Source organism: Phyllostomus discolor, chromosome 2 (assembly GCF_004126475.2).
Source record: "Phyllostomus discolor isolate MPI-MPIP mPhyDis1 chromosome 2, mPhyDis1.pri.v3, whole genome shotgun sequence".
NCBI classification, from domain to species: domain Eukaryota; kingdom Metazoa; phylum Chordata; class Mammalia; order Chiroptera; family Phyllostomidae; genus Phyllostomus; species Phyllostomus discolor.
In genome coordinates, this window is record NC_040904.2 from 167,846,186 (window position 1) to 167,867,089 (window position 20,904).

The window sequence follows — 20,904 nt, forward strand, 5'->3', positions numbered from 1 at the left end:
TCTAGTCTCAGGGCCCTGCGTGCTCCTTCACACTGCCTGTGTGCCTGTGCACGCACACACGTGTGCACACAGGCGCACGCAGGTCTGTGTGGGAGGTGGAGTGGAGTACACAAGAGGACCGTGTGCACCTCCAGGTCTGCTACCCCTGGGAGACCCCTCTGGACTCTCCCAGAAGAGGACAGGGCCATTGCTGGGGCCACGGAATAAATGGGTTAAGATGGGTATCTTACCCACAATGCCGGCCCATCACTTCCAGTACAAACGTCCTCTGGTGGCTGCAAGAGACAGACACTTTACACAGTCCAAGTGTCCCTATGGCCAAAGTCAAGCTGCCACCCCCATTTAGGCCAAGTAACCTCTCCGAGAGAAGTATTCATGCTGCTAGGCCTTCCAGCAGGTTCCCGAGGGAGCAGGGAGCCCTAGGGGCAACACTTTAGCCACAGGGTGTCCTTCCCGGGTCTGGGGAAGCACAGCAGTGAAAGGTGTCAGGACTGAGGCTCTGCTCCAGCAAGGGATGGGACCCGGGAAGAGAAGGACAGAAGGGGAAAAGAAGTGAAGAGACGCCTCCACTCACCCGAAATGCTCTAGGGTTCCCCTGGGGCAAACTGTCCCGCTCTCACCCTCCCATTCTCCCACATGGCCTCCAAGTCCCCTAACCTCCAAGCAGCGGCAGCAATGGCCTCCACCATCTCTATGATGAGGAAGGGTGGCTTGGGTTTTGGGCTCCTTGGATTCGTCTCAGTGGGAACCCTCATCATTTGGGCGGCCCCCGAGTTATTAAAGACCTCAGAGCTACATGTTTGGGCAGTGGGCTGGATGGTGTCAAGAGGCAAATCTTACAGCATTTCAAGAACAGTGTAATTTCAGTGCTCTAGGATAATTTCTAGTTAAAAATGTGTTCCAGCCTCAGAAAACTAGTCATTACTGTTACCGTAGCTCGAACACTTTCATCTGCTCCAGCCTGTAGCCCTTCAGCTTGTCCGGCTGCCGGACTCCCATGGGGCTGGTCCCCGGCCCCCTTACCTCTGAGCAGTCGTGGTGATGGCATCTACAATCTCTATGATCCGGTGCAGGGCAGAGTCCGTGCCAATGGTCATGTCGGTGCCGCAAAAGTCATTGTCAATTGAGCCAACCAGGCCCACGATGTTCAGGTAGCTAGACTTTTTAGCCTCCTCAGCCGTGATCTTACCTGACAACGGAAAGCACTGGGGTGAGGTGCCTGGCAAGCCAAAGAGCACAGGACCAGAGAGAGGGAACGGTAGCCAGTGGGAACTGTAAGCAGCGGCAGGAAAAGGAGGGTAACGACTATTTTGTCTGGGTAACAAATTTCTCCGATGGGAGGTAAGGAGTGTGTGCACATGAACGCAAACAATGCTGATGAGGACAATGTCTCACCCGCTTTCTGGAGGTCACTCAACAAGTCACTCCACTCGGAACGGAAGGTGTCAGCTCCAGTGAGGCTGCCATCTCCCCCAATGACACACAGATTGGTGATCCCACGCTTCACCAGGTTCTGGGCAGCTCGGAGTCGTCCCTCTCGTTCCCGAAAGTCCTTGCACCGGGCACTTCCGATCACTGTGCCTCCCTTGGAGGAAGAGGTAGAGGTGAGCCGCCCAGCCAACACAGCCATATCTGGGCCCAACACGCTGAGATTTCCCCCGTTCCAACACTGTCACGGACTGACATAATGGTAGACATTACTGACATAATGTCAGGGAGTTTCCTGATATCTTTAGGAGTCATTTGTCCCGTCTAAAGGAAAGGGAAATAATGCTGCTGGGAAGTCACAGCGTCTTTCCTATTTCTGCTACATCTCTTGGAAGGCTGCGAAGATCGACCCATCTCCTTGAAGATCAAAGTGCTTTTCCTCAAGGAGAACAAGGGAATTCATATATCCCTATTGGCTTGTAAAATAATCTCTACCTTCAACATCTTTTTAAAAAGTGTAAGAAGTAGCAGTGACTTCAACTTTGGCAGTACCCTCTGTTGGCCTGATGGTATGGCACGGTGCTCATGGCGATGTGCTCCGCAGTGTTTCTCCCCCCCGCCTGCCACACCGTGATGTCTGACTGTAGCCAGGCAGGCCAGTCTTTCCCCTTTGCTCCTTGGGATCTAAGGCGCTAGTGGAAAGAGCCATAACATCCAGGTATTCAGTGGAAAAATAGCTTTGGTTATAGAAAGCCTTAAATTGCCAGGGGCTTATAGATACCCCAAGAGAGGTAAGTATGCTTTTTTTTAAAGATTTTATTTACTTATTTTTAGAGGTGGGGAAGAGAGGGAGAGAAACATCAATACAAGAGAGAAGCATTGATTGGCTGCCTCTTGCATGCGCGCCCTGATGGGGGACTGAACCCACAACCCAGGCATGTGTCTCAACTGGGAATTGAACCAGCAACCTGTTGCTTTGTGGAATGACACCCAACGAACTGAGCCACACTGGTCGGAGCAGTAAGTACACTTATTTTAAAAAATCATATAAGCTCCTGACATTCAGGACTTTGGGGGCGCTGATGGAGAATTCTGGCTCCTCTCAGACCACTTTACGGCGGGCGCCACCATCTGTTAGAACCGTCACCAAGCACTGCACATTACGTTTCTTCCCGTGGATTTGTAGAGCACTGATTTTTGTAATTTGTAGATTTTCCAGTAAATCAGAAAATGTGTATATAATGACTTAAAGAATGTGGCAGAAAGGGCGATGGCTATGATCAAGGTATATTTAGTTTAGTTTAGTTTTGTTTTTTAACTCAGAAAGGCTTTCTGGGTTCTTTCCTCCTTTACATGGCCGAGTTTCAGGTCACCTCATTACCATCACATGAGGACTGGCATATTTCAGCTCTGCTTCTGGCTCTGGCTCCAGCCCTCTGGTAAGGTTATTTTCAGGGCCAGACCTTCCCCGTGACCCCAGAGCAGGACTTGCTTACACTCCAGTTTCCCAAGACATGTCTATGACCTTTACATAAAGAGCAGACTGTCCTGTGATCACATCCCCACTCCCTGTCCCGCTCCAGGAAGCCAGACAGATATTTTCAAATGCAAAGAGTGAAGGGCAAACACAGCCCCTGCCTTGTCACTGAATCCCTTCCCATCAAACCATATGGTAGGAAATTTGGGAAACCATGAGCCCCAGGTAGAGTGGGGTGAGACAAGGACAACACAAACACGGGACAGGTGTCCTCTAGAACTTACCAGCTGAAGCATCATCGAAACACTTTCCCAGGAGGCTTCCCTGATGTGCTCTCCACCATCCACCAGGCCTTGATAACCCTGTGGGGCACATTATACCCATTCAGTCTCTGCTAGGCTTCCTCCTAAACTCCCAGGATCAAGACAGGATCTCTGGGAAGAGGTTCATGGAGAATCAAGTCACTTGCTCCCATTAGATTCCTGGATGCTTGTGAGACTACTATATTTAACATGGTCCAAGAAAGGGGGTGCTAGCTTTTTCAATACCCTCTTCTAGTTTCTCCCATTCTTGATGTGCTTCCTAATATGTAATCTTAATTCCTCTAGCTCTTGGCTCATCCCATTTTCTTTAATCTAGTTCCCCGGGGAGCTAGGTAACAGACAGTTTTAGCAACAACAAAGGAAAAGAGGATGTTGGAGAGAGGGAGAGGAGTGTGACTTGAAAAGACAAGAAACTATAAAACTTAAGAGAAGAAAACAGCTAGACCTTACCTAAAGAAGAGGGAACAAAGAACAAGAGGAAACGAAAAGGGACACAAAGAGGAATTAGAACCTCAGAAAGTTAGGCAAACTACAGGAATCTAGTGAGACTTTTTCTTCCCAAGGCTCCTTCTCTGGATATACTCAATTTGCTGTGAAATACTAACTCATTGCAGCTTCTCTCTGTGTTTTGGGGAAGGTGGAGGTGGTGTGGGAGGCTCAGCTCTTCTTGCCGGTGCAGTAAAGAATTACAGATTAGCAAGCCTATTAGCATGTAAGCAAAGTGTATTAGTGATACATTCTCATGGAAGAGAATAGGCCTAGTGGAGGTGGGTGAGAAAGGTGCAGGCGCTCGGTCTCGTTGTCCTGAGGACTTATGTATTTGTGGGGTGGGTGAGGGAGTTACATATCAGTTTGGTGGGAGAAGGCAGGATATACTCTTCCAAGTTACTTCTTCCTTTAAACTGAACAGGCAACATGAGGACCCAATCCACAGATTCCTGGGTCCTACCATCATTACTGAAGCCAAGAGAGGGGAGGAGGGACCATGTAGACAGAGAGCCAAGACAAATCAGACAGAGCAGTGCAACCGGAAGGTAAGGAAAGAGAACGTGGGGAGAGGGTTGGGCAGGTTAAGTGTACAACAGAGGGAGAAATGGAGAACAAAGCAGAGACCAACCTCATGGACAAAGAAGACACGGGCACCAGTAAAGATACCAACTCGGACTACAGCCCTGACAGCAGCATTCATTCCTGCAAAGAGGAAAGAAAAAAGTTAGAAAGAGGTTGCTCCTAAGAAAAGCAGTCCTGGAATCCAAGACACGAGACCATCCTTTTCTTAGGCTCTTCTCTGAATCTAGAATACTCCTCTTATTAAGCCTTCTGGCCTCCCAATTAACATTGAATTACTGCATTCAATGTTAACATGGCTCTAGACATCCACCTAAATCCTGTCTTTCCTAAGACCTTTCCTTGCCAGGGCAATCTGGGGAATAATAGTCTTGAATGCTTATTGCGTTAGACATTTCTAAGTGATTATCAAAAATCACCTCAATTAATTCTATCCACAACCCTGGAGTTACCTCCACTTCCCAGAATTTTGGAAATTGAAGTTCCAAGAGGTCCAGGTCACAGAGCTAGTACTCTTAGAAAGCTCAGGTTTGAATCCAAGTCCTAAAATGCCTAAACCAACACTCCTGATTTTCACTCTATGCCCTCCTACTCCCAGTGGCTATACTAGGTTTTTCCTTGCCTTCTGCACCAAATCTAGACATACATTCAGCTTTGATAGGCTTTTGGGGACAAAGCTATGACTCTCTGAGGCTAAGTGACCTGTTTCCACAAATACACAGCTTTTTAGTGTCATTTCCGTTGGAGTATGTTCCAGTGTGTGCCACACAGCTGAGATTCTCTGGCTTATAATGTGAGAGGGGACTCACGGTGATGTTTGAGGAATCACAGTGCCACAGGAAGTTCTTGGGAACCATTCTTCAAGATATTCCAGTACATATTTTTGTTTCAGTCTAAAATCTATTCACATGGTCCTTGACCCTACCTGAGGAAACACCACATATCAGTGAGCGCTAGAGAAGCCAGTGGCTGGAAAAATCTGCAGCACCAGGCTAAAATCCACCATGAACTATTGCATAATCCAAAGCTATCTGGAAAGGGATAGAATAAAAAAGACCAGAATATCTGTTTCTGGTTGTTGTTGGTTTTGTTTTTTCAGGCTGACAAGGGTTGGTATTACACGGCTATAAGCTCCAAATCACACTGGATGTCCATTCACTCACTCAGCAAATAGTGAGTTCTTAGCATGTGCCTGGCACTATGTGAGCACTGGGGACACAGCAGAGACAAATAAAGAATCGGGGATACAGAGATAAAGGGCTTAGTAATGCTCCTTATGACCTGTGAAGAATTATAATATGGTAACAATATGGATCCCTACTGAGGAGATCTGTGCAGTGGGAACAAGGAGAAGGAGCATCTCAGCTGCCAGGAGGAAGTCTTGGAAGGCTATATAGACAGACAGACAGCCTGTGTGCAGAGACCTGAAGGACAATTTTCTTTTCATCTTTTTGTCAGGTGGGCAATTTTGGGGAAAAGTGTTCTAGGCAGGGGGAAAAAAAACAAATAAAGGTGAGTTTCAAGAACCTTAGAAAGAATAAAACATAAGATAGGGAGCAGAGAGCAGTGAAGTGGGCCGGCACCTGTATGCCGCATGGAAAGTCTGGCTTTTATTCTGCAGGCCAGCGATTGACTAAGGATCCATGGGTGATGGATCCATGCCCATGGGCATGGGCATTTCTTTTGAAAGAAGGTCCACAGCTTTCATTTGATTCTTAAAAGGATCTGTGACCCAAAAAAAAAAAAAAAGAAAGAAAGAAAGAAAAAGAAAAGAAAAAAGAAAAGTTGCAGATGGTGGAGAATCATTGAAGAATTTTGAGAGCAGAGGGATAGGAGGAGATCCACGTATCAGAAAGATCACTCCGCCAGCAGTTCGAGGACAGACTGAAAGAGGTCACAGTAGGATTAGACGACTATCAGGCAGCCGAGGCAAAAAATGACGAGGTTTTATCCTGGGAGAGTGACATTTCTTACAAAAACAGAGATCATGGACAGGAGACACCCAGGAAACAAGAGCAACAGGACCCACATCTAATCAGGAGTGTGATTAGATTTTGAAATTTTGGAGAGGGAAAAGGAAATGCCCATGGCTGACTTTCACAACAGGTAATGCTGTGGTGCAATGAACCGAGCAGAGGCAGGTTTTGATTCGGGAAGAGGGGTGGAGAGGATGCATTCATATTTGGACATGCTGAGTTGAGTTCCTGTGGGACAGCCACGTGGACTTGGAAGAGACTGTCTCAGAACACGTGGAGTTAGAAGGGCAAAGGGCAAGGAATGGAGCCCTGAGGAGAACCAACATCGGAGGAATGGGCAGAGGAAGAGGGAATCCATGAAGCGAACAATGAGGGGTAACCAGAAAGATGAAGGAGACCAGGACCTAGCAATGTCTTCCAAGCCATGGGGGACAGTTTTAAGAAGTGGAAACAGAGTCAAATGCTCTTGATAATTAAAATAAGAACTGCAAGGTTGGGCTTGCCAACAAGAATCATTGGTGAACACTGATATCAAAGCTCATTTCTGACATCACTGAGGCAACCTCCATGAAAGCTAGAAGTCTAAGTGTACACCCTCAATTTGAAGGAATCAAAACTGAAAAATCTGTGAAGAGAGGGGCTTCTCAGAAGCTTTAAGAAAAGCCTGTGTGGACGACAGGAACAAGAAGAGTCGCCCCAGAGCCATCACTGCTTTAGGATGAAGTTAACTCAGTAAGGTCACAACAGATATGAAACTAATGTTTATTTTTTAAGCTTACACAAAGTCTGTGGGATTCTCTGTTGGCTACTTGGAGTTCTGAGGTGTGAATGTGTAATCTTAAGGAATAAAGAAAACACATTTTTCTGAAATGTATAGATTAGAACGCCGTTTCCTGCTCTTGAGCTGAGTAAGAGCAGGGGAGAACGATTTAAGGAAAACAAATGACTTAAAAGGTTTTATGTGTAAAGCAAACAACAGATGGTGGGCACAAAATACCCAAATCCACTGGGCAGGGGAAAAAGCCCACGAGAAAGAAGACTTTCTCCTCTTTCCTCCCTTCTTCTTACCTCAACCCTACCAACCTCCAGAGGTCATCCTTCCTGCCTCTAAATTGGGTATCCGAGTGCTTTCCTAGAAATCAAGTTTCAGGACCCCCTTTAAGCCTCTGGATCTGTGTCTCAAACTCCCAGTTCCCTAGAAATCACAGATTTATAGGGACGTATAGACAGGGAGTCCCAGTTCTTGTCTGGACTCTCCTATCCAACCTCATCAGCCTATTCTGGCCCCAGGCCAGTCCTGGCCAGGCTCTCCTTGGCTGTTCCATGTTGCCCAGAATAACCCTCTATGAGCAGCTGTCTGACATATTAGAAGCAAGACAAGGGTAAGATTACAGGTACCATCCAGGGTGTATTCTGGGCACAGGGAGGAGGGGCTCTGGAGAACATCAGAAGCATGTAATTTGGGGTCTCCAATTACAGCCTGCTGGAAAGAGGCTTTGAGGAGAACTATGGGTGATGTTCTCTATGAGATGAGACAGAAAAAAACCATAAATGACTTGGTCACTGTCTCTTTGAAAGTGGGTGCTAAAATGTTCCTTCCTACCTTAAGGAACTAAAAGGTAGGAAGGAACACATCTAACTAAACTGTGAATAAGAAAAAAATTATTTAATTCCACATATGAGGAACAAATGTTTGTTAGATGTGAGCTATACTTTCTGATGAATATGTCCTTGGAAACTGCAACTCCCAGAACAGCAGTCAGAGAGGTGATAGAATCCCTGTTCCTGCAAACCTGTAAAAATAGGATGAACACACATTTAAAAAGGGCTGCCTGTCTGCAGACAGAGGGCTAGAGCAGATGACTGAGCTCCTTTCCTGCAGAATATGCCAAATTCATAAGGCCAAATGTGGCACAGTATAGAGGGACTGGGACTGCAAAGGGATTAGGATTTGGTACCTAATCAGGCCAGCTTTTGAGCTCGGGATGTCTCACTCCTGGCCACTCTTCTACTTTAAGAGGTTATTGACTTTGCTAGGGCTCAGGGAATGACAGAGCAGTGGCTTCCATGGATTTTACAGAGCCCAACCTCACATCCCCACATGGGCCTGGCCTCCAGGGAAAACACATTTCTGTGCCCTCTGCCTGGGAGAAGTAGGCACCATTAAACTTCTCTCTGGGCAGGCTGCTCCTGTATTTGAGCTGCTCCTTCAGTTGGGACCTCTCAGCTCTACTTTGAGTTTCCTGCTTTGCTTCCTTGCCTCCCTAGAAGTTCATCCTCTACCACTCTCAGTCCCTACTGCCATGCACCTGTGATGTTACATGGACTTACAGTGGGATATCTCCCTGGGTACACTGATTCTGTCATAGAATCCCATGGGCCTTGTCTTAGATGGGCCTTGCAGAAACCAGCTTGTCAACAGCCCCTGCCTCCGTGGAAGATGAGCCTTCCCTTAGAGCACGTGACGGTCATCTCTACAATGAGAGGGTCTCTCTGCTCAGGATCAGATGCTGGAAGGGCTCTGCTGCTCTTAGACCCAAGTTAAATCCTGAGCCTTTCTTTTCCTTTTTTTTTTTTTTTTTTTTGGTTAAACCTCTTCCTTTCCAGAAAGCTCTTCTTTTTCATTATTTCATAACTCCGTGTGGCTCACTTGGATTTTTTAGCAGGTCCCTCCTTCCCATAATCTGACAATCCAATTCCACAGGCCATCCTACCAAGGTTTTAGGATCAACTCTCAAAGTTCACGTTGGAGAAGTCAGTACCGGCAAGGGATTTGTACCAGGGAAGAGAGAAATGACAGAAGCCAGGTCAACAGTCTCTATAGCCTCAGCTAGGGCTCTGCATTCCTGATCTGGCCCCTATTCCTAAACTCGGGCCTCTGCACCCTCCTTCCTCAGCTTTCTCGTTCTGGTATTCTCCTGTTCACAATACATCAATTTTAATTAGGTAAACATTAATTTAAAAATAGGCTTAAAGTCTAGCTTTACTAAAATACTAATAAGAAGGATCATAAGAGCCCTGGCTGGTGTGTCTCAGTGGACTGACTGCCAGCCTGCAAACCAAAAGGTCGCCTGTTCAATTCCCAGTCAGGCACACGCCTGGGTTGTGTACCAGGTCCCCAGCTGGAGGCGAGCAAGAGGGTAACTGACCAATATGTCAATGTTTCTCTCCTTCTCCTTCTCTTTCTCCTTTCTTTCCCTTCTCTCCAAATATAAATAAAATCATTTTTAAAAAAGAAGGATCATAAGTGCAAAGACAATGTGTGACATTTTCGTTACTGCATCCTTAGTGCTTAATAACATCCTGCTTGGTACATAGCAGATGCTCAGTTATTCACTTTTTATTTAGTTAGTTATACAGTTATTGAGTACTTGCTGTGGCCCAGGCACTGTTCTAAGTATTTTAGCTGAACGAAGAGTTCAGTTTCTTAAAATCCATCTTCTCCCTGGTTAATACAACTGGGGCCTATCATTTCATTATGTAAGTGCATTCTACTTGGTTTAAGGCACATTGATTATTGTTATTTATGTGTCCTACATAAGAATTCTAGTAATATATGATATCTTTTCTCATTAAACTGTAAGTTCCCAAAGCAAATCACCTTCTTTATCACATGTGGACCAGGGCCCTACACAAAATGGGTGCTTACTACAAAAGTCCAGGAAAGCCCAGGGAGCGTGGTGCAGAGCAAGGGGGGACCAGCTGAAATCTGTCTTTTTCTCTCCTATCACAGTCTCCATGCCCTGGTATCCCTTTCAGAGAAATTCTGCCTCTCTTCAATGTATTATGTTAGAATACACAAGATCACCAAAGGAGAAAAAAAGTAAAATTAATCACACATCCCCCATCTCCCACTTCATTTTTCCATATACTTGATTTTTCTGACCCCCCGAGTTTCTTTTCTTTTTTTTTAAAGATTTTATTTATTCATTTTTAGAGAGAGGGGAAGGGAGAGAGAGAGGGAGAGAAAAATCACTGTGTGGTTGCCTCTTGTGTGCCCCCCACTGGGGACCTGGCCTGCTACCCAGGCATGTCTTCTGACCGGGAATCGAACCAGTGATCCTTTGGTTCACAGACTAGCACTCAATCCACTGAGCCACACCAGTCAGGGCTGACTGCTGGGTTTCTTAGACACAACCTAGAAATGGGTTCTTTCTGGCTTTCTGCCCACCTGCTCACCCCCACCATAGATCTGCACTGAACAACTGCCATTCAAGGGCTAAAGGGATGGAAGAGGAGGGAAGGCCAGAGAAAGCAGAGAGTGAAGCAGGACTGTGCCTATGAGAAGGACATGTGCTATAAGAGTGAGGTGCCAGACCGTGGTCAGTGCAGGAATTCTACAGATATGAGGGTTGATACCGGGGCTGGAGCAGGAGCTGGAGCCCACCAACCACCAGTTCTGGGTCCCCTCTTTCCCATCACTTCTAAGGTACTTGAAGTGAGTGCCCCTATTGCCTTCTCAATAATTTTATATTGTCAGTCCCTTTCTTTGCAATGTTTTTTGAGAAAACACCAGTCTTTTAGGTGTCAAAGGACCAAAATAAACCGACATCTTCAGAGAAATTTGGAAAGAAGTTTTATGAAGATTTAGGTAAATAAAAGTAGAGAAAATAAAATACAAAGCACTTGAGGATTTAGACCTAACAGAGATTTTTAGGAAAGCCCAAGATTCCCGTGTGACTCTGTAACAGGAGGATGGTTCACTCTACAGGCTAAGGGGAGTCAAGGAACAAGGGGACATATGGGATTCCTATTGCTAATGGAGCAGGGCCCTCTTCCTCACCTTGGGCATCTCCACCGGAGGTCAACACGGCGATGGCTTTGCCGATCCCCAGGGTTTTGGCCGCATGATGCTCTTCATGGGTCATGATCCACTCTAGAATTCAAAATAACGGTCGGTTAAGACACGGCTGGAGCAAGGTGCTGTGGGCACGGGAAGTGGCTGTTGGACTGCACAGAGCCGCCTCAGTCAGCCTCTCACACTGTATCACGTCTGGGCTTTGCAGCCTGAGAGCTTGAACTTCTTCCAAAAGAGAGCCACACCCCCGCAGAGTGACAAGCTGAAATGTCACAGTAATCAACCCGAGACTGCGAGAGTCCTGGTTAAGCCTTCCAATTGGAGCCTATTTGGAGAATAAGCAAAGGTCAAGAAGAAGGGTGGCTGACTGAACAGAAATGAGAAAGGAAGGAGAAAGTTAAGTTAGCCTTAAGGATCCCTCCTTTAATGAAGGGAAGGGCTGTTGCAGAGGATAGGAATCAGAAGAGAACCAGCAAAGTGGAAGCAGGAAAGTGAGGGCAGGCTGGGCATGGTTAAGGTTAAGGCTGGGTGTTATGGAATTGGGCTAAGTCAGAACTGGAGTTGGAGGTTTAAAAGCACATTGGAACTTGGGCAAGTTAACAGTGTCAGGCTCAGGAACGGTTAGGGACTTTTTATGGCTTTTCCCGTCCCTCTCAGGCCCTTTGCCTCCTGAGCATCTCTCGACCCTCTGTCTTCAGGCCTTGCCCCTCACACTACACACTATCAAATGAGAAGAGTGACACAAAATCACTGTCACATATACACAGACATGTGCACGCCATCCTATCTTTGTCCCTCAAAAAAACACACAAGATATACTTTTGCATCCATATAATGCCAACAGAATCACCACTCCCCCAGTTATCCAGGCTAAAATCTTTTAATTTTTAAATCTATTTCCTCCTTAATCTCAGAATCAACAGTTTTCAAATCCTATTATTCTCCCTTCATATTATCACCCCTCTCTCCTCACTTAGTCTTGACACATGAATTGCCTACCACAATAGCTATTCTCTCTCCTTGTATTTCCCTTCCCCACTCCATTAGAGACACAAAATAAACCTCAAGTGAAGGTCATAGACCCCTGAGGCCTCAGTGGAAAGGATTCATTCACAAGAACAGGAGCTGATGACCATTAAGCACAGATCATGCTTCTACTGTGAATCTGGGGAAATAAGGGTAGCTGCTGCTGAAGACACAGGTCATATAAACACACAGATGCACACACATTCCAATAAAATGCATGCAGTGAGACACTATGAATACGTACATATACACACAGCATTATTAAGAGACACAGATTCCCAGACATTCTCCATATACCGTATTTTTCAGAACATAAGATGCACCTAGGTTTTAGAGGAAAATAGGAAAAAAATTTTTGAAGCAAAAAATGTGGTAAAATATTTAATAACATAAATAACATAATATTTCACCAATGTAAATGTAAACAGAACTCAACAGCAGCATTAACAACCATTATTCCTCCCAAATTGGGGTGGGGGTGCATCTTATAGTCTGAAAAATACGGTAATCAGTGCTGACAGATAGAGTCCAAACTTCTTGGGTTGACATTCAAAGCTTCCATGATCTAGCCCTTGCCTAGAGCTTCAGCGTTTGCTCCCATGAACTGTGCCAGCATCGCCTGAACATTTTTACTCTGCTCCTCCCCATTTCTGTGCCTGAGCACATTGCACTCCTTTTCCAGAAAGCTATCCAGTTCCTATTGATCAGTAGGCCTTTTCCATAGATCAATATCCTCCCGCTCTGTCACTTAAGACCAGTTTTAGTCGCACCCCTATCAAACCTATTAAGCCTTCACTGTTACTGCAGGTCAAAAAGGGCTTCTTTTTGGATTTCCTCAAATAATGTATTGTCTGGAACTAGATTATTTACGTAGCACTTATTACTACTGTATGCAGTATTTTAATTGCTTATTAGGTATTAAAAAGAAGGTCAGGTAAGATTAGGGGTCAGCAAATTACAGCCCATAGGCCATATCCAGCCTTTTTCACGTTTATACGGCAGCAAACTAAGAAAGGCTTTCACATTTTTCAGCAGTTGAAAAAACAGTTTTGTGACGTGAAAATTACATGAAACTGAGTTTCAGTGTTCATACCACTTTCATTCTTTCATGTGTTATCTACCGCTGCTTTTGTGCTGCAGCAAAAGTATACTATTGCAGCAGAGACTGTGTGGCCTGCAATGCCTAAATATAGTCACCATCTGGCCTTTTACAAAAAAAGTTAGCAGACCCCTGGGCTAGATGATTGCTGAGGTCATTTTCCCTAACTAGACTGAGGACTCCCCCAGGGAGGCATCATGTCCATCCTCCAAAACTCTCCCACAGCCCACCAGAGCCCAGCGGAGCCTATGCACCTAAAGGAGTTCAATCGACACTTGTTGAAAGCTTTAGTGGGCTGATGAACATGAAATGCACACAAATATGTGGAAAATTATAAATATGTTTAGATACAGATCAGCTTCATATCCTCTACTTCTAACACATACAGACACAAAGAAGACCTAAGAAAGCATGTGGTTGCAAACAATGAAATAGAAACACACATGGATAGAGACACTCTCCTATTTAACTAGTGTTCATGTCCAAATTTCTACTGTTTTCAAAAAAGTAAAGACTTAAATGGAGGTGCAAAATGGAAGGCAAAAATTTGGAAAGAAAAAGAGCAAAACATATGAATATGCTGATCCCTTTTCCCCTGGGTTTTTTCTTTCTCATCCACTCTGGGAACTCGTCACTGACAGAAACCCACACTTGGAGGCTTCTTCCGCTCCCGGGGGCTTCAGTGAGGGAGACAATTCACCATAACAAGGAGAAGGTTAGTAGTGCTTATCGCAAAAAACTGCTCAGATTCTTCGGCATGTCTAAGTTATATAGGCACAGGGCACAGAGACGCACGCAGATTCGGATATAAGCAGCCTTGACAGATCCTCTGAGACACATAGTAGAAATAAAGACCCATTAAAACCTAAACAGAAAATCACGTGTGTAGGGGGAAGGGTGAAAATGCAGAGGCAGCATCACAGGTGCACTGATTTGAATGGGATGAGCGCCAGGACAGGAGCTGGGTAGCCAAGGGCAACCAGGTCCGAGCACCACCCACGCAACCCCAATTCCCAGGGAACAGGGCTGTGCGTGCAAGCCGAGGGACACGAGCCCAGGGGCCCGAGTTCCTCACGACTGCTCTACCCATCCCCCTCTAGGCTTCTGTTTCTGATGCCAAAAACCTCTTTTCCCTGCAGCTCCTTTCCGTTCTCCCCGCCGCCTCCTCTCAGAACGTTCGTTTGCACGTCGCTCTCAGCTTTCCCCCACTCGTTACTCAAGGGCCCCTCTTGCCTTTTTGTTTTAGCTCGTCTCGAACGCGGCTTTCTCGCACACTGTCCTTGGATAAGGGGGGAGGGGAGCGTGGCGAACACGGGGAGGAGCCAGGTGGAGGCGACAAGGAGGGGAAGGAGGAGAGGCTTCCGAACCTCCACTGGCCGAGGCCGGCAGAGAGGCTCCGCCTCCCCGGCTCGCCTTTCTCCTCCTCTCCTCCCTCCTCTGAGAAGCAGCTCAGATGTGACACCAGCTTAGTTTCTTCGCTCTTTCGGGCCCCCAAATCTATCTTGGGAGCCGTCAGCTCCTGTATACCGTGGGGTCAGAAATTATGTAGTTGTCTAACTTGTCATCAGAGACAACTTTTTTCCTAGCCTAGACTCCCCGAGACTCCTTGCATTCAAGCATCCTCAGCAATTAATAAGTAACCTCTCCCTCTGGTGCTATCCCTTCTCTCTCACCTGTATCGCGCTTTGCACTAACACTTGTTGGTAGGCTGTGTACCAGGTTTTAGGAGCTGAGAGATGAAAAGATAAGTGAAACAATGCACCTGCCCTTAAGGAACATTGAACCCTGGTATTTGCTATAGAGGGACCTCAAAAACAACTTTTACATGTACGGTACCCTTTTCAGAGAAAAACAGAAAAGCTAGCTAGGGATGGGAAGTACTAAGAAGCTAAGACCCGTGCGGAGATAACCCCGTCTCAAGTCTGCAGCGGGAGAGCGCAGGATTCTGGCGGTGAAGCCAGCACATCTGTTGGGCTACAAAGGAGACAGGATCCACCTTGGGAACATTGGTCAGGTACTCTCGGAGCAAGAGGTACACACTTTGCTCCTTCCTCTGCTCCACTCATGTCTTTGTTCCAATGCTCTTCCCAGTCGTTTCCTGCTGCTTCTACTGCCTTTCTTCTTGCTACTTTGGTTTCTGCCCCTGCACCCTCTGGCCACAAAAGATAATAATGCAAGTGATTAAGAGATAAAACCATCTGACTACACAAAATTAACTTTTGCGCTGTAAATGTTAACACCAAAAAATTGAAAAGACAACCCATAGAATGAGAGAACAATTTTGCAAATCATATATCTAATAAGGGACTGATCAATATCAAGAATATATTAATACTTGCAACTCAGCAATAAAGAGGTAATAACCCAATTTAAAAATGAGCAAAAGATTTGAACAGGTAACTCTCACCGAAGAAGATATAGAGCTGTCAAGAAAAGCATATGAAATGGTACTCAACATCATATGTCATTAGGGAACCATCAATTTCAATAGTGAGATATCATTACAACCTATTACAATGGCTGTAAAACAAATGAACAAACAAAAAAACCTGACAATACCAAATGCCGACAAGAATGTGGAGGAGCAACAGGAACTCTCATTCCTTGTTGGTGGAGATGCAAAACAATGCAGTCACTTTGCCAAGACGGTTTGGCATTTTCTTGACAAGGCTAAATATAGTCTTAGCACATGATCCAGTCATTCGATTCCTAAGTGTTTAGCCAAATGAACTGAAAACTACACTCACATGAAATCCTTCACACAAATGATTGTAGCAGCTTTATTCCTAATTGCAAAAAACTGTAAGCAACCAAAATGTCCCTCAAAAGGCAATGAATAAACAAACTGTGGTGCATCCATACAATAAAATATACAGCACTAAAAAGAGAAAATACAGAAAACCTTTCTAGGAATGGGGGTACCAAGAGGGAAGACCCCTGCAGTAATATGACCCATTAAGCCAAGAAAAGATATGGAGGAAATGTAAATACATGTTGCTTACTAGAGGATCTGGTCTGAAAAGCTACATACTGTAAGATTCCAACTATATAACATGATGGAAATGGCAAAATTATAGAGAGTGAAAAGACTGGTGGCTGCCAAGGGCCTGGAGGAGAGAGAGAGGGACAAATAGAGCACAAGGGATTTAATTCAGGGCAGTGAAACTGCTCTGTGTGATGCTCTCCTGGTGATGACACAACACCACACATTTGTCAAAACGTAGAGAACTTGGCAATACAAAGAGTACACCTTGATGTAAACTGTGGACTCTAGTCAATAATGATGTATCAGTATTGGCTCACCAATTGTATAACAAATGTACCACACCAGTGCAAGATGTTAATAATGAGGAAACTCAGCAGAGGGGAGTATCTATGGAAACTGTACAATCTGCTCCATTTTTTACAAGCCTGAAGCTGCTCTGACAAATAAAGCATATTTATCTAAAAAGTATATTCTGTTCAATGAAATATAAAATCTTGTGATATTAAAAACAAAAAAATGAGCAAGGGTTTGAATAGACATTTCTCTAAAGATACACAAATAACCAATAACCACATGGGAAGCTTCTCAGCATCACCAATTGTTAGGGGGGTGCACATCAAAACCACAATGAGATTCTCTTCATACCTATTAGGATGGCTGTCATAAAAAAAAGGAAATTAAAGTGTTGGATAACTTGTAGAGAAATTGAAACCCTTGTGTATTAGCCAATATGGAAAACAGGTTGGCAGTTTCTCAAAATGTTAAACAGAGAGTTCTGTTCATAGCAGCTTTATTCATAATTAGCAAAAAGTAGAAACAGCCCGAATGGCCATCAAGTGATGAATGGAAAAAAATAAAATGTGTCATATCCATACAATAGAATGTTACTTGGCAACCGAAAGAATGAAGCACTAATACATGCTGCAGCACGGATGAACCTTGAAAACATTATGTGAAGTGGAAGACGTCAGTCACAAAAGACCACATATACAATTCCATTTATGTGAACTATCCAGAACAGGCAAATCTGTAGAGATAGAAAGTAGGTTAGCAGTTGTGCAGGACTGCAGAGAAACAAGGAGTGACTGCCAGTGAGTACAGGACTTTCGTGTGTGTGGGTGATGGAAATGGCCTAAACTTAGAGTGACTGCACAACCCTATGAATATACTAAAAAAAATAAATTTTATACTTTAATTTTAGTAAAGTCATACTTATCAGTTATGTCTTCATGGAACGTGTCCTTGGTGTTGTATGTAAAAAGGCATCATCATACCCAAGGTCTTCTAGATTTTCTCCTATTTTATCTTCTAGGAGTTTTATAATTCTGCATTTTCTGTGATGTCTATGATTTGTTTTGAGTAAGTTTTGTGAAGGGCGTAAGTTTTATATCTAGATTCATTTTTTTTTTTTACTTTTTGCATATGGATGTCCAGTTGTTCCAACACCATTTGTTGCACTGAGTATCTTTGCTCTGTTATATTGTCTTGGCTCCTTTGTCAAAGATCAATTGACTGTATTTATGGGTCTATTTCTGGGCTCTCTCTTCTGTTCCATTGATCTGGTTGTCTCTTCTTTTACCAGTACTACACTGTTTTGATTACTATAGCTTTACAGTAAGTCTTGAAGTTGGGTAGTGTCAGGCCTCCAACTTTGTTTTCCTTCAATATTGTTTTGGCTATTCTGGGTCTTTTGTCTTTCCATATAAACTTTAGAATCAGTTTGTTGATATCCATAAAATGACTTGTTGGGATTTTGACTGGGATTGCATTGAATCTGAAGGTCAAGTTGAGAAGGACTGACTTCTAGACCATGTAGACCCTTCCTATCTATGAACATGGAATATCTCTTTTTATTTTGTTATTTGATTTCATTAATCAGTTTTATAGTTTTCTTCATAAATATTTTTATATGTGCTATTAGATTAGCCCTAATTATTTCACTTTTGAGTTGTTAATGTAAATGGAATTGTGTTTTTAATTTATAATTCCACTTGTTCATTGTTGATATATAGGAAAGCAGTTGACTTTTGCATATTAACCTATCATGCAATCTTGCTACAGATTTTCTATTTTTTATTTCTATTTATTTTTTAATATTTTATTTATTTTTAGAGAGGAGAAGGGAGGGAGAAAGAGGGGGAGAGAAACATCAATGTGTGGTTGACTCTCAAGCGCCCCCCACCAGTGACCTGGCCAACCCAGGCATATGACCACACTGGGAATTGAACCAGTGACCCTTTGGTTCACAGGCCAGCATTCAATCCACTGAACCACACCAGCCAGCACCAGATTTTCTACATAGACGATCATATCATCTATAAAAAATAAAGACACTTTGTGTCTTCCTTCTCAATCTGTATACTTTATTTCCTTTTCTTGCCTTATTGAATTACCAAGGACTTCCAGTAAAATGTTGAACAGGAGTTATGAGAGAGAATATCCTTGCCTTGTACCTGATCTTAGAGGAAAAGTTTCAAGTTTTTCACGATAAAAGTATGATGTTAGCTGTAGGTTTTTTATAAGTAATCTTTCTCAAGTTGAGATAGTTCCCATATATTCCTAGTTTACTGATAAATTTTTATCATGAATGGGTGTTGAATTTGTCAAATGTTTTTCTGCATATACTGATATAATCACATGATTTTTCTATTTTTGTTTGTTTATGTGATGAATTATATTAATTTATTTTTGAATGTTGAGTCAACCTTACATACCCGAGATAAATCCCCTTGATCATGGTGTATAATTCTTCTTATACTTTTTTGGATTTGATTTACTAATATTTTGAGGATTTCTGTATCTATCTATGTTCATAAGAGATATTGATCTGTAGTTTTTGCAATGTTTTTGGTTTTGTTATTATGGCAATGCTGTCCTCATAGACTGAGTTAGAAGATATTCCCTCTGCTTCTATTTTCTGAAAGAGATTATAGAGAATTGGTAAAATTTCCACTTTAAATGTTCAGTAAAATTTAAACTTAAACATATCCAGGCCTTCTGCTTTCTTTTTATGGAAGTTAAGTAATTATTGATTCAATTTCTATAATAAATATAGGTATATTCATATTGTATAATTCTCCTCATGTGCGTTTTGGCAGGTTGTGTTCTTCAAGGAATTGACTCATTTCACCTATGTTACCAAATTTGTGGGTATAGAGTTGTTCATAGTATTCCTTTATTATCCTATTAACTCCCATGGGATCTGTAGTGATGTCCGTTTTTACTTTCTAATTACTATTATTTGTAATTGGTGTCCTCTCCCTTTTTCTTAGTTAGCCTGGCTTAAAGGCTGATAGCATTTATTGTTCTTTTTAAAAGAATCAGCTTTTGGTTTCATTGATTTTTCTGTATTAATTTCCTGTTTTCAGTTTTATTGATTTTTTGCTCTAATTCTTATTATTTCTTTTCTTTTGCTTACTTCAGATTTAATTTGTTCTTCTTTTTCTGTTTTTTCTAAGGTGGGAAATTAGATTACTAATTTTATCTTTCTTCTTTCCTAACATATACATTCAATGCTATAAATTTCCCTCTAAGCACTGCTTCTGCTGCACTCCGCAAATTCTGACAAGTTGTATTTTCATTTTCATTTAATTCAAAAGTTTTAAATTTCTCCTGAGATTTCTTCTTTGATCCATGTGTTATTTAGAAGCATGTTGTTTAGCCTCCACATATTTAAAGATTTTCTAGTTATCTTTCTGTGATTGATTTTTAGTTTAATTTCATTTTGGCCTGAGAGTAGGCATTATATAATTTGTTCTTTTAAATTTGTTATGACATGTTTTAAAGCCCAGAATGTGATCTATCTTGGTGAATGTTCCATATGAGCTTGAGAAACATGTGTATTCTGCTCTTGTTGGGTGAATTGTTGATGTCAATTATATCCAGTTGATTGATGGTAATATGGAGTTCAACTATGTTCTTAATTTGCTGTTTGCTGGACCTGTCCGTTTCTGAGAGAAGGGTGTTGAAGCCTCCCATTCTGATAGTGGATTCATCTACTTGTCTTTGCAGTTCTACCAGTTTTTCCTCCTGCAGTTTAATGCTGTGTTGTTTGGTGCATACACATTAAGAACTGCTGTCTTGGAGAACTGACCCCTTTCTCACTATGTGATGCCCTTCTATGTCCCTGATAAGTTTCCTTACTTTGAAATCTGCTCTAAAATTAACATAGCTACTTAAAAAATTAAATGAAATGAACATAGCTACTCCTTTCTTTTAATTAACATAAGCATGGTGTGTTTTTCTTTATCCATTCTCTTTTAATTTGTGTGTGTCTTTATATTTAAAGTGGGTTTCTTGAAAACAACACATAGTTGGATTACGTTTTTCGATACACTCTGTCAATTTGTATTTTAATTGGTGCATTCAGACTACTGATATTCAATGTGATTATTGAAATAGGATTAATATCTGCCATATTCATTACTGTTTTCTATTTGTTGCCTTTGTTCTATTTTTTGTCTTCCATTCTTTCTGCCTTTTGTTGTTTTAATTGAGCATTTTATAGGATTCCATTTTTTGTCTTTTCTCAGTATGTTAGTAATACTTGTTTACTGTTTTTGGTGGTTTCCCTAGAGTTTGAAATGAACATTTACAACTAATGCAAGTTCACTTTCAAATAACACTTCATGGCTAGTGTACCTTATAATAACAAAATAATCCCTATTCCTTCCTCCTGTTTCTTGTATCATTCCTGTCAACCATTTCACTCATATATAAACAC

The 20,904-nt window shown here is 42.9% G+C and overlaps 1 protein-coding gene across 2 annotated transcripts in view; it reads right to left on the reverse strand.

Annotated features, from left to right (window-relative positions):
- The window catches only part of PFKM (phosphofructokinase, muscle), a 39,082-nt gene that overhangs the window by 12,504 nt on the left and 5,674 nt on the right, over positions 1-20,904 (reverse strand). Inside the window, exons 1-7 of one of the 2 annotated variants that reach the window (XM_028531746.2) lie at positions 14,429-14,599; positions 11,056-11,148; positions 4,346-4,419; positions 3,190-3,267; positions 1,396-1,585; positions 1,024-1,189; positions 231-275 (exon numbers count right to left, since the gene is read on the reverse strand). In XM_028531746.2, coding sequence (XP_028387547.1) covers positions 231-275; positions 1,024-1,189; positions 1,396-1,585; positions 3,190-3,267; positions 4,346-4,419; positions 11,056-11,140 — 638 coding nt within the window. In that variant the 5' untranslated portion in view covers positions 11,141-11,148; positions 14,429-14,599. Of the gene's footprint in view, positions 1-230; positions 276-1,023; positions 1,190-1,395; positions 1,586-3,189; positions 3,268-4,345; positions 4,420-11,055; positions 11,149-14,428; positions 14,600-20,904 lie in introns of those variants that run through there. The other variant, XM_028531745.2, reaches the window with a different exon arrangement.